The 12,553-nt window shown below is 39.4% G+C and overlaps 1 protein-coding gene across 5 annotated transcripts in view; it reads left to right on the forward strand.

Annotated features, from left to right (window-relative positions):
- Window positions 1–249: 249 nt before the first annotated feature.
- MMS22L (MMS22 like, DNA repair protein) overlaps window positions 250–12,553 on the forward strand; it is a 124,469-nt gene continuing 112,165 nt past the window's right edge. For 2 of the 5 annotated variants that reach the window (XM_069599231.1, XM_069599235.1), the window contains exons 1-6: window positions 277–385; window positions 882–1,186; window positions 2,218–2,343; window positions 5,801–5,850; window positions 11,352–11,439; window positions 11,535–11,712. In XM_069599231.1, coding sequence (XP_069455332.1) covers window positions 1,023–1,186; window positions 2,218–2,343; window positions 5,801–5,850; window positions 11,352–11,439; window positions 11,535–11,712 — 606 coding nt within the window. In that variant the 5' untranslated portion in view covers window positions 277–385; window positions 882–1,022. Of the gene's footprint in view, window positions 390–881; window positions 1,187–2,217; window positions 2,344–5,800; window positions 5,851–11,351; window positions 11,440–11,534; window positions 11,713–12,553 lie in introns of all 5 variants that reach the window. The other 3 variants (XM_069599233.1, XM_069599234.1, XM_069599232.1) reach the window with 3 other exon arrangements.

A 12,553-nucleotide genomic window follows, 5' to 3' on the forward strand; every position in this document is an offset into this window, starting at 1 on the left:
GAGCTCTTTCCTTAAGTTCGGCCAGACTACAAACCCAGCGGTCCCTAAACCTCGTTCACCTCAGCCCGTTTCCTTCTTAAGTGAGGTTCCGCCTTCCGGCCCAAAGTACCAATTAAAACTACCAAATGGAGGGAAAAAAATTAAGAAGGTAAAAATGCAAATAGCCTTACGGAGTCCTGGACTGGAAAATTCTCGCGAGAACTTGAGGAGTGCCGATGGGTCCCTCAGAGATCTCGCGAGCGCACCTCCGGGGGCGGGTTTCTCCATAGCCCCGCCCTCCTTGAACGCGGACGTCTTGGCGGGAATTTCGTCTGTTTGTGGTCTAGACCCCCACGGGCTCGCTGGCTCTGGCCGGGACCGCCGGGGCGGATCTCGGGGACTCAGAGTGAGTAGGTACCACTTGCACCAAACCAAGGGCGCCGGGGTGTGCAGGACACCGGATCCCTTCGCCCTGTGGTCGGCCCGCGCTGATCGCTGCCTTGTGCGGACCTGGCGGGACTTGCCCAGGCGGGGAGAGCGGGGATTTGCTCTGGGCCCTCTGGATCCACGCCTGGAGTCCGGCCGGGGAGCTTGCAGTTCCGACACTGCGGGGAAACTGGCCCGGTGCGGTGTAGTAACTTAGCGGAGGGCGCAGGTCTAGTCGAGCTCTGGGCTTGAGGCTGAATCTGTCCTGCCAACTTTTTTTCTCTCCCACTTCTTCCTGTACTGGGCTGCAGGGTCTGACGTAGAGGGGATTTTTAGGTTTCTGCCACAGCCAGTCCGGGGCGCAGTCTAAATCCTGACAGCCTTGATCTAGGGGCGTAGGTGGGCAGGGGCGGGTTGGGGGCGGTATATATTTATTGAGGATTTATTTCGCTTCTCGTTTTTTTCCTGTGTGCTAGGGTTGGAGGCGTTTGGGGAACTTTCTGAGGTCACCCCAAATCTCTCGGCCCTCCCCACCTCCAGGAATCACATCACAACTTCTTTGGAGCCCTTACTGATAGTCATTAATGAACTCCAAAAATTTCAGGAAATGGTAGACAATGGATAACTGTACCCCTGCGTCCACGTTTCTGACCGACAGCTTCGAACTGGAACTGAAGACAGAATGGTGCAACCCTCCCTGCTTTTCTTGTGATTTTGACAACAGAGGAGGAGGAAAACATTTTTCTGGAGAGTCCTACCTTTCCAGCGGAGCTCTTAAGCGGTAGGTTAAAAACAATCGGAAACAGTTTTTCCCTATTCAGAGTTTAGGAGTCTGTTTAGGTATGTTATTTAATTAAGACTTAAGTCAGTTAAACTTTAATGTTCATCAGGCACTGTTTTTGCAAATCGGCTCGAATTACCATACGGATGCACGTTAATAGTTCTGTTGGTTTCTTGTTAGAGCATACACATACCTGAAAGATTTTTGGAAGGATAATTTCCTTGCTACCTGCTGTTCTCTTACCTCACCGCTGCTTCAGCTTTGGAGTAGGGAGCCGGACACTAGATTTACCTTTTACTTAAAGTGAATTATAAACTATCGGGGCTTTTTGAAGTGGCACATTTTTTTTGTTGCCCCCCGAGTCTTCTAATTCTGTATATTTACACGTACAGAAGTCTTATAGGTCTTTTTTTTTTTTAAGCTTTCTTTAACTTTCGAGTAAATGCTCCAGATTGTGTAAATTCACAGAAATATCCTTCCAATCTCTTGTTTGAACAGTTGGATATTCATATTTCAGTAAAACTGCTGTTATTGAAATATTTTGGAAATACCTGCTGAGGCAGTTTTATTCAGAACAGAAAACATTTTTGTTGATTTTTACAATTGTACCTTCTTTCAGACCTTAAAAGATGTTATTCAACTTGATTATGCCCTTCTTTAGACGTGGCTCAGAATAACTCTGTTTTAAAAATTAAATGTCCCCTCAAAGGGTGAAATTCTACAACTGAAGACCACTGTTGAACGCAGGTGAAAGTATGTTCCCTATGGAAAGTATGTTCCACCTTTTTCCCTCAAGTTATAGTGCTGTTTAGTTAAACTTTTGTTTTTAAAAAATCATAATATAGGGTTGAATTCTTAATATAGTTCATTTGTAGTATTAGTGAGATACAAGGTACCAAAGCGTTACCTGACTTTTAACATTATTGGTGACATGTCTTTGTTAATATGGGTTCATATAATGCCAGAAACTCCTGCTATAGTATGAGATATAGCATACATTTTATGAAATTGAATCAGAATTTTTATTTCAGAGTAATTTTGAATCTTGATCCTTTACCAACTAATTTTGAAGAGGATACAGTGGAGCTATTTGGCATTGAGTGGGTTACTGAAACAGCATTAGTGAATTCATCTAGAGTTCTCTTTCATCTATTCAGGTATGTTTTGTCTTTTTTTAAAAACTGCCATTGAGTGAATATGCTGTTCAGTTTGTTGTTGGTTTTTTTTTTTTGCTATTCAGTTTTAAGTTACATTTCTGGGTGGTTTCTAATACTGATTGCTGCTCACCTGGTTATCTTATCAGCAACAACACTTAAGCAGTAATGCTTGATGGAGTAATGGTTTTAATGGGTTTATTCTTTTAGTGGTTTTGCAGAATTTTTATTCTGTTGTATTTGACATTGGGCTTCTGCAGTGGCTCAGTAGTAAAGAGTCTGCCTGCAGTGTAGGAGACGCAGGAGACACGGGTTCAATCCTTGGGTCTGGAAGAACCCCTGGAGGAGGAAATTGCAACCCACTCCGGTATCCTTGGCTGGGAAATCCCATGGACAGAGGAGCCTGGTGGGCCACAGTACATAGGGTCACGAAGAGTTGGACATGACTGACCATACACACATATTTGACATCATTTATTGAAAACTAATATTTAAGGCTTTGAACTATACCATAACTTTGGAAGAAAAATAAAATATTTTTGTTGCTTTTTGTTGTTCAGTCGCTCAGTCCTGTCTGACTGTTTGTGACCCTGTGGACTGCAGCACACCAGGCCTCCCTGTCCTTCTCTATGTCCTGTACTTTGCTCAGACTTATGTCCATTGAGTCAATGATCCTATTCAACCACTTCATCCTTTGTCACCCCCCTTCTCCTGTCCTCAGTCTTTCCTAGCATTAGGGCTGCTTAATAGACATAATTTTTCAGTAATCTTTAGAGAATGAACTCACACTTTCTAGACTGTGTAATAGAAATATGATTAATCTAGACAACATTAAAAAATGTTAATGAAAATTTTTAACATACTCAAATATAGAGAGAATAGCATAGTGAACCCTCACATACCTTCCCTCAGTTATGATAAACAGCATGGTTTCATCACATTTCCTTCTGTCCCTTTCTCTCTGCCTTTGGCTTAAATATTTTCCAAGCAGATTCCAGGTATCATACCATCTCACCCTTAAATACTTCAATATTTATCTCTTAAAAATATGAACTTAAAATAAACATTACTCATTATCACAATTAATTAAATTGAAGTGATTCATTATTACTTAAAACCCAGTCCATAATTCATATTTGAGATTTGAAGTTACTTATCAAAGGCAAATATTGTCTCAAAATACATTAAGAATGTATATTAAGAATGGTAATTCTAAAGTTTACCTGAAAGCACGAAAGATCCCAAATAGCCAAAACAATCCTGAGAAAGAAGAACAAAGCTGGAGTCATCACACTTTCTGATTTCAAACTATATTACCAAGGTATAGTAAACAAACATCATGTTATTGGCATAAAAACAGACATATAGATGAATGGAACAGAATTGAGATAACAGAAATAAATCTACACCTAAATAGAGACAGTTAATTTATGGCAAAGGAGCAAAGAACATATGATAAAGAAAGGGCAGTCTCTTCAATAAATGGTGTTGGGAAAATTAGACAATCACAGGTAAAAGACTGAAACCAGGCCACCATCTTATACACAAAAATTAACTCCAACTGGATTAAAAGCTTGAATATAAGACCTGAAACAATAAAATCTCTAGAAGAAAATAAAGGCAGTGATCTCATTGACATCAGTCTTAGCAATGTTTTTCTGGCTCTGACTCCAAAGGCAAGGGAAACAAGCAAAAAATAAATAAATGTGACATCAAGCTAAAAAACTATGCACAGCAAACAATCATCAAAGTGAAAAGGCAACCTACTGGAGGGGAGAAGGCATTTGCAAGTCATCAGTCAGTTCAGTCACTCAGTTGTGTCCGACTCTTTGTGAGTCATATATTTGGTTTATATAAGGGGTTAATATTCATTTAGCTCAACAACAACAAAAAATCTGAAAAAAATGAGCAGAGAATCTGAATAGATATTTTTCTAAAGAATAATTGGAGACAGCCAACATGGCAGGCACATGAAAGGATGTTCAGCATGACTTAAGGAAATGATGTTACCTCACATCTGACTGTTATCAAAAAGAAAAGAAATAACAAAATGAAGAAGATATGGAGAAAAGGGAACCCTTGTGCCCTGTTGGTGAGAATGTAAATCACTGCAGCCACTATGGGAAACAGTATGGAGGTTTTAAAAAATTAAGATAGAGCTACCCTATGACCTAGCTATTCCACTTCTGGGTATTTATCCAAAGGACATAGACACACTAATTTGAAAAGATATATTCATCTCCTGTGTTCATTATAGCATTATTTTTAGTAGTCAGGATATGAAGATATAGAAACAACCTATGCATCTTTCAATGGATGAATGGATGAAGAAATTTTAAATGTATGCATGTATACATTTATATATATATACATCTTTAAAATTATATATACATACATATATATATACACAATGGAATATCATTCAGATTTAATAATGAATGGAATCCTGCCATTTGCAGCAACATGGATGGACCTCGAGGGTATTATACATAGTGAAATAAGCCAGAGAGTGACAAATACTGTGACTTCACATGGAATCTAAATAAAGCAAGTGAACAAACAATAAAACAAACTCATAGATGCAGAAAACCAGTTAGTGGTTACTAGAGGGGAAGGAGTTGAGGATGTGGGTGAAAAAGGTGAATTGAGTGAACTGTATGGTGATGGAGAGTAATTAGACTTGTGATGGTGCTCATGTGGTAGTATTCATAGATGTGGAATTACAGTGCTGTATACCTGAAACTTACATAATTAAAAAAATGTATGCATGATACATTTAAATGAAAATAGAAAGGTTGAGTGATTTCTCCTCTTACCCTGATCCCATGGGACCTGTGCCATGTTACATGTTTTGTTGGGAAAACAGTCTGAGTGATTGTGTATAATCTTAAACATTAAAGAATGAGTTTAGTCTTATCCAGGACATAGGTTATAAATATGGCTCCGTCTTTAGGGAGTTAAAAAAGGCAACTAGGAAGAGAATTGCAAGAGAAGATTATTGTGAGAAATACAGGTGGAACATCATAGATTAAAATTTTCCCTGATTAGTCTACATTACATATTCTATTCCTTTTCAGAACTCCTATTGTGTAATTATATGACACAGTTTAACATTTCCTATGTAACTGTTAACCTAGGATGTTTAATGTAACTATGTTAAACTTCTTAGAGATATAAACAGTATCTTCTTGATGTTGAAATCTATGATATTTAATTTTTGAGATAAATGTATCTCTTAGATGTTTTTGGGAGGACAGACATAGATAGGCATGTTTTATCTTCTCTCAAAGTGTTTACTACCTGAAGGTGATGCTAATAAACATTCATGAAGCATCAAACATTATTCAGGGATGAGAGGCACTGAAGCTGTGTAAAAGATTTGGAAACACTGTCTGTAACTAATTGTTACATACTTTAAACTATTCAAAAACTAATTCTTACCCTACATTTTTTAAATTAGGCAACAGCTATACAACTTGGAAACCTTATTACAGGCCAGCTGTGATTTTGGTAAGTTTTAAGTGTGTTTAAAGACAAAAAGAAATGGCTCTCTCTATGATGTGTCACTGGATATCATCATAACGTGAAGGAAGTGTTAGTTTAGAAGTTCAGGAGACAGTTATATTTAGTGTTCAGAAAAAGTATGACACTTAAATTTTGCTACTATATGAAATTTATGGTATTTTTCCATATCTGCAAGTAAGATTGTTTTAAGGCCAATCATCTCTGAAGTAAGATAGTAACTTGCTTTGGGGGTGGGGAGTGTGATGGAAATGTAAAGTGCCAGACCTCATGCCTACGTTCTTGTTTCCCTTTCCTGCTTTCCATTTTTGTTTTTATTGTGGGGTAATTGGTGTAATTTTAAGGTAGTGAAGGGAATTGAAGGACAGTGTGTTTCAGGACAGGCTAGCTGCCTCTCCTTTTAACACTTTTCAGTTCAGTATAGACTTCAGAATCATGACTGTGTGGTCAGCCTGGATTCCAGCCCTGGCTAATTTCAGGCCTCACACCAGGTAATAGTTCCCACCTCACAGAGTTTTCATGAGGACTAAATGGCATAATGCATGTTAGGTGGTTAGCCTAGGATCTGTTGTTATGCCCAGCAACCACAGATCACGCGAAACACACCTTTGGTCAAAAAAGTGTTTTATTAGCTTAGGAGGCAAGGGAGAGAAACACATCATGAGGAACAGTTGGGGCCTCTCAGCAAGCGGAATTAGGGAGGGGCTTGTGTAGGGTATGTGCTTGCGCAGACTAATTTTGGGTCGAGTTTGAGGCTTTATTCTGGATTTGATGCTGTTAAGAAGCTGGAGCAACTTGGTAATTTTAAATTTTTCTTTAGAAGGTGGAATAAAAAGAAGGAGGCAATGGTAGGTTCTAGTTAGTGATGAAGCGATAGTCAGCTGGAAGAAGGGGATATTCTGTTCTTGGACTTTGTTTTCGCGTGGTTGTGTACTGCCCTGTTTCTGTGTGTGTCAAACATGATTACTGAGGCGGTTTGTTTTTTCTTGTTTCATCAAAATCATGGAGTGACTTTGTGTGATTATTTTTGATAATGTATGGCTGTTTAATTTCATTAGGAAACTCCATGGCCTTAATTGTTGTCTGCTGCCAGGGCTGTTCTGCTTTCTCAGTTGGTCCTCAGTAAATATTGAATATTCCTGTTCTGTTGTCACCCAAGTCCCTCCTTCATGTGCAAGGAGCTGATGCATCAGAGAGGAAAATTATGCTACTGAAGTTTGCAGTTGAGTAAAACAGACAAACAAGCAGAATTGGCACAGTACATGGAAAAGTGTAATAATAAAGACACGTGCAAGTTGCTACAGGAACCGAGGGGTTTATCTGTTTGTGTGCGCATCACTGAATGATACCAGGTCTGGGGCTTCAAGGATGAGGAGGACTTAGCCAGGCAAAAGCTTGTGGAGAAGTGTTGGGGATAGGCTGAGTTCAGGTATGAAACAACTTTGTGACAAAGACATTTGACATGTGTAAAAACATAAAAGCTGGGAGAACAGGGAGTTAAGTGGTGATTATGTAGGTTGGACTATGTTAGGAATTAATTTTTGGAAGGGAGGCAATTATAGGTGTCTTTGTAAGCAGTGCCAAAAAGGCACAGTTTTACTTTTAAACCCCTGGGGAGCCTCTACAAGACTGTAGTGGAAACAGTGAAAATACCTTTACTGTATAGAATGACAATTAAATTGGGTTTGTGGAAGGCATTTATTATGCAGGATTATTCCTTGAAAAGCAGTTATGGACCTAAAATCACTACTGGGTCATTTGTTGAAATGGTTACTTGTTACACTGACATTTTGGCCCCTTTAGTTGCTTAAAAAAAAACGACAGATTTATTGGGCAGGTTAGCAATATTGAAAACTAATCAACGTCAGCTTGGGCTTCCCAGGTGGTGCAGTGGTAAGGAATCTGCCCATACAAGAGACGCAGGTTCCATCCTTGGCTTGGAAAGATCCTTCAAAGTAGGAAATGGCAACCCGCTCCACTGTTCTTGTCTGGAAAATTCGATGGACAGATGAACCTGGTGGGCTACAGCCCATGAGATTGCAAAGAGCTGGACACGACTGAGCACGTAGCACACACACATCAGCTTACCCCTCCCGTGCAAGCTGTACCAGGGGTTTGTTAGTGAACTCCTGTAAACCCTTGGCCCTCAGCCCTCTCCAGAAAGCCCATAGGGTCAGTTACTTATGTACACATGGTTCTTGTTCTCCTGTTGATTATACTCCAAGGATTGCTTTCCTGTTGAGGCAGAATAGTATACATAATATAATGTTGTTATTATTAGTATTTTTACTGCTGCCTGGTATTAAATAGCTGTTAATGTTATTCCTTTTTTAGCATTGTATTTTTTTGTCTCTAGACATTTCATCTGGATTTTTTTTATGTTTTCCATTTCTGTTCTCGTATTTTTTTAATCTGTCTTTAACATATGGAGTATATCTACAGCTGCTGTTTTTAACTTTAACTACAGATTCTTTCATCATTGTCATTTCCGGGTTTGTTTTTATTGACTTTTTCCTCATAGTTTTAGGATATATTCTGGTTTTTTGAACATTTAGTAATTTTCCTTGTATGATGGACTTTGTAGCTTTTCATGGCTGCTTTCTGAATTTTCTTGTATTCCTAAAACTAGTGTTGAATTTTGTCCTGGCTCATTGTTGAGTACTTGTAATCCATTGGATTTTTGAAGCTTGTAAATTTTGTTAGGACTTTTAAAAAGTAGCCTTTAGTCTAATGTTAATTCAGCTCTAGTAAGGCTTCTGAGGATTTTTTCTGGTTTATTACTTTTTAAAAAATTCTTGGTGGGAACTTAAACTGTTCCTTGATCTTCATAAGCTTTGTAGGCAATTGTTTTCTGGTATTTTTCTCTGGCCTGCAGATCAGTACTTAGTCAACGACTCAAAAGGGACCCTCTACACATCTCCAGGTTCTTTTTTGTGTAGCCGTTTTTTTTCTTCTTTGGTACTTTTGCCCTGCAAATTTAGACTTCCCTAAACTCAGATCTCATGTTTTCTAAAATCAGTGATCTGGGCTCTGAATTCTCTGCCCCTATGCTGCAGCCTGGAAACTGTCTCTAGTGGGAAGCTGGTATAGTCTTGGAACTCATCTCCTCTCTGGATTAGCAGTCTTGTGTTGCCTTTGTCCAATGCCTGAAAACTCTTGTTTTATGGATTTTTTTTTTTTAAGAATACTTAATACTTAAGTTTAAGATGAGAGATGAGTAAATGTGATTTCCTTTACCCCATTTTGGCTAGATGCAGCAGTTCATAGCAGTTCTTTTTTTAAGAGTACTGCCTTTTTGGGCTGAGAATTATGACACTGGGGGATTATTATGACTTTTGTAAGCAAAGTAGAGTTAAGCTGTAGAAGTGCATTGCACTTGTTGATACGTAGATACATGCACTGGAGAAGGCAGTGGCACCCCACTCCAGTACTCTTGCCTGGAAATCCCGTGGATGGAGGAGCCTCGTGGGCTGCAGTCCATGGGGTCGCTAAGAGCCGGACACGACTGAGCGACTTCACTTTGACTTTTCACTTTCACGCGTTGGAGAAGGAAGTGGCAACTCACTCCAGTGTTCTTGCCTGGAGAATCTCAGGGACGGGGGAGCCTGGTGGGCTGCCACCTGTGGGGTCGCACAGAGTCAGACACGACTGAAGTGACTTAGCAGATACATGCACAGTGTGTTTACACTTACATTCGTGTTGGTTTTGCCAAAACATGGTATCCATGTTTGCTCATTTGAATACAAATTTTAAACTAGGTTTTTCTTTATGTTTAATATGAATAATATTTGTTGCCTATAGTAAGGGGTTTTGTTTGTTTTTCCTCCTTTTCCTGCCTCTTTTATTTTGGCTCCTCCTCAAAAGTGAAACTGAAAGTCGCTTAGTTGTGTCCTTTGCGACCCCATGGACTATAGAGTCGGAGAAGGCAATGGCAACCCACTCTGTTACTCTTGCCTGGAAAATCCCATAGACGGAGGAGCCTGGTGGGCTGCCGTCCATGGGGTCACTAAGAGTCAGACACAACTAAGTGACTTCACTTTGACTTTTTACTTTTATGCATTGGAGAAGGAAATGGCAATCCACTCCAGTATTCTTGCCTGGAGAATCCCAGGGATGGGGGATCTCACAGAGATCGCACAGATTCGGACATGACTGAAGCAACTTAGCAGCAGTAGCAGCAGCAGGACTATAGAGTCCATGGAATTCTCCAGACCAAAATACTGGAGTGAGTAGCCTTTCCATTCTCCAGGGGATCTTCCCAATCCAGGGGTCAACCTAGGTCCTCCCGCATTGCAGGAGGATTCTTTACCAGCTGAGCGACAAGGGAAGCCCAGGAATACTGGAGTTGGTAGCCTATCCTTTCTCCAGTGGGTCTTCCCAACCCAGGAATTGAACCATAGTCTCCTGCATTGCAGGCGGGTGTTTTTTTAGCAACTGAACTATCAGGGAAGCCCCTTCCTCCTCAGATCTATTGCTAATAATCAGGCTCCTCGAGTCTCCTCTCTGTACATCTTTTCCTACATGTACCATCTCATCAGTTCCTTTATTTCTAAATGGTAACAACACCAGAAGTTGAAACATTCCAGTCTCCTTTGCATTCCAGGCTTTGCATGTCAAACTGCCTGACGTCTGTCCTTGGATTGCTCAATCCGAGTACGTCCATGATGTCCTCCAAAACCAGCTCATGCTGCCCATGTTTTCTCCACTTATTACCTGATTCTAACAGTTGCCTATAAGTCATTCTTGATTCTTTCATTTCCTTTAAACTCATCTAATCCATCAGATTCCCAGTAGGTTTATGATCAAAATATACTTTTAACCTATCCATTTTCCTGTGATCTCTTGAATTACTCCTACAGGTTTCTTAACACATCCTCCTTAGCCCTTCTATAATCTTGAGTACAAAACCTGCTTTAAATATATATCAATTCCTCTTCCTCCTAAATCAGAACCCAGTGAAAGGTCATCTACTGTATTAGCATGAAATCAAAACTCATAATGACTTGTAAGGCTGCCTATCACTTATTCCTGTTTTTCATCCAGTCTGAACCCATGCCATCTTTCCCTTACTTCAGTATTTACATCAGCAAAAATTATCTGAGTGGTTACTATGTGCAAAACACTCATAACCACTCTAGGGAAAATGAGTCAGCCAGAAAACAAAAGCAGAGAAAACATGAGAATTATAGGAAAGTGAGGAGGAAGGAAGACTGGCAGCATATGGTATCGATGAACCAGGTGTGGGGAATACTTCTGTAAGGGCAAGTTAATTGAAGACAGGTGGTGTCATTGAATTGGACAATATTGGTTTTGCTGGTGACCTTAATAAGAGCAGTTTTTTTTTTGGGGGGGGGAGGGCGGGAGGATAGTGAGAATCAGTTAAAACAAATGAAAAGATAGAGAATTTTGGCTTATACAGCTTACAGAATTTTTTGTCACTGATCACTGATTCTTTAAACCATGATTAACATTACCTGTTTTGGTTTTAGGGAAGATATCAACGCTGCATTGCAAAGCACACAATATTAGGCAGCTCTGCGTAACGTTTCTTCATTATGTTAAAGTTTTCATCTTCAGGTAGGCTGTCAGATGAGTAATACGAATAATACATGAATTTCTGAATGCAAATTTATCCAGACTCTGATTGCCTTTTGGATCTCATCATGTTTTAGGTCCCTGCGAGTACACAATGCTGAAAGTCATGTTCCTGTCCATCCCTACGAGACTTTGGAGGCACAACTTCCCTCAGTGTTGGTTGATGAGCTTCATGGGTTACTCTTGTATATAGGACACCTATCAGAACTTCCCACTACGAATACAGGAGCATTTGTAAATCAAAACCACACTAAGGTTTGATTTGTTACATTTAATTTTTGAAGTATCAGTTTTTGTTTTCTTCTCACACATAATATTCATTCAAGAATGAGGGAAATTAGTCAAGGGTGTAGTTCTTGGACCAGACTGCATGAGTTGAAATACTGGCTCCTCCTCCTATTAATTATGTGCCATTGGGCAAATAGCACCTCTTGCTTCAGTTGGTTTAGCTTCCTGGAGTTATTGGGAGAATTGAATAAAGTAAAGTGCATTAAGTGCTTAGAAATCATTTATGTTGAATCACTGATAGCTATTCTAATTTGTAACAGTGCAAATGCTTAAAAGTTTCAAAGCAAATAAAATAACCTTTATGTTCTGAAATTCGTATCCTCTCTCCCATTGATCAAGGTATGGGCAAACCGTATTTTATTTTATCAGAAGATTTAAGATCATCACCTTTAAAAAGTTAGGCTTTCAAAACCACATTGTTATGTTTTCTGGGTTTTGAGATATTTTCAGAATATGAATGTTTTGACCATGCCTGCCATTTTTTTTCTGTCTGTGATAATTATTCTCTTTGAATTTTGGCTTTTTAAAAAATTGTATTGTTAGCATGACCCAGCCTGTAGATGTATTGAACAAATTCTCCATAGGAAAATGTGAGCTTCTGTGAGTAACAGATTATAATTCCCCATGGGATTTCCTGAGTTCTGTCTATTCTCTTTGACTTCACCAATTCCGTCAGCTTTTAGGAATGAGTCTTTGCCAAAATACATAATGTATAGTAAAGTGTTTATATTTCTGTGAAATTTAACAACTAAAAACCCAACTTTTCAGGGATCAATATATGTGATAATAAAAGTAAATAGAGTTCCAG

The sequence above is a fragment of the Ovis canadensis genome, chromosome 8 (assembly GCF_042477335.2).
Source record: "Ovis canadensis isolate MfBH-ARS-UI-01 breed Bighorn chromosome 8, ARS-UI_OviCan_v2, whole genome shotgun sequence".
Classification (NCBI taxonomy): Eukaryota; Metazoa; Chordata; class Mammalia; order Artiodactyla; family Bovidae; genus Ovis; species Ovis canadensis.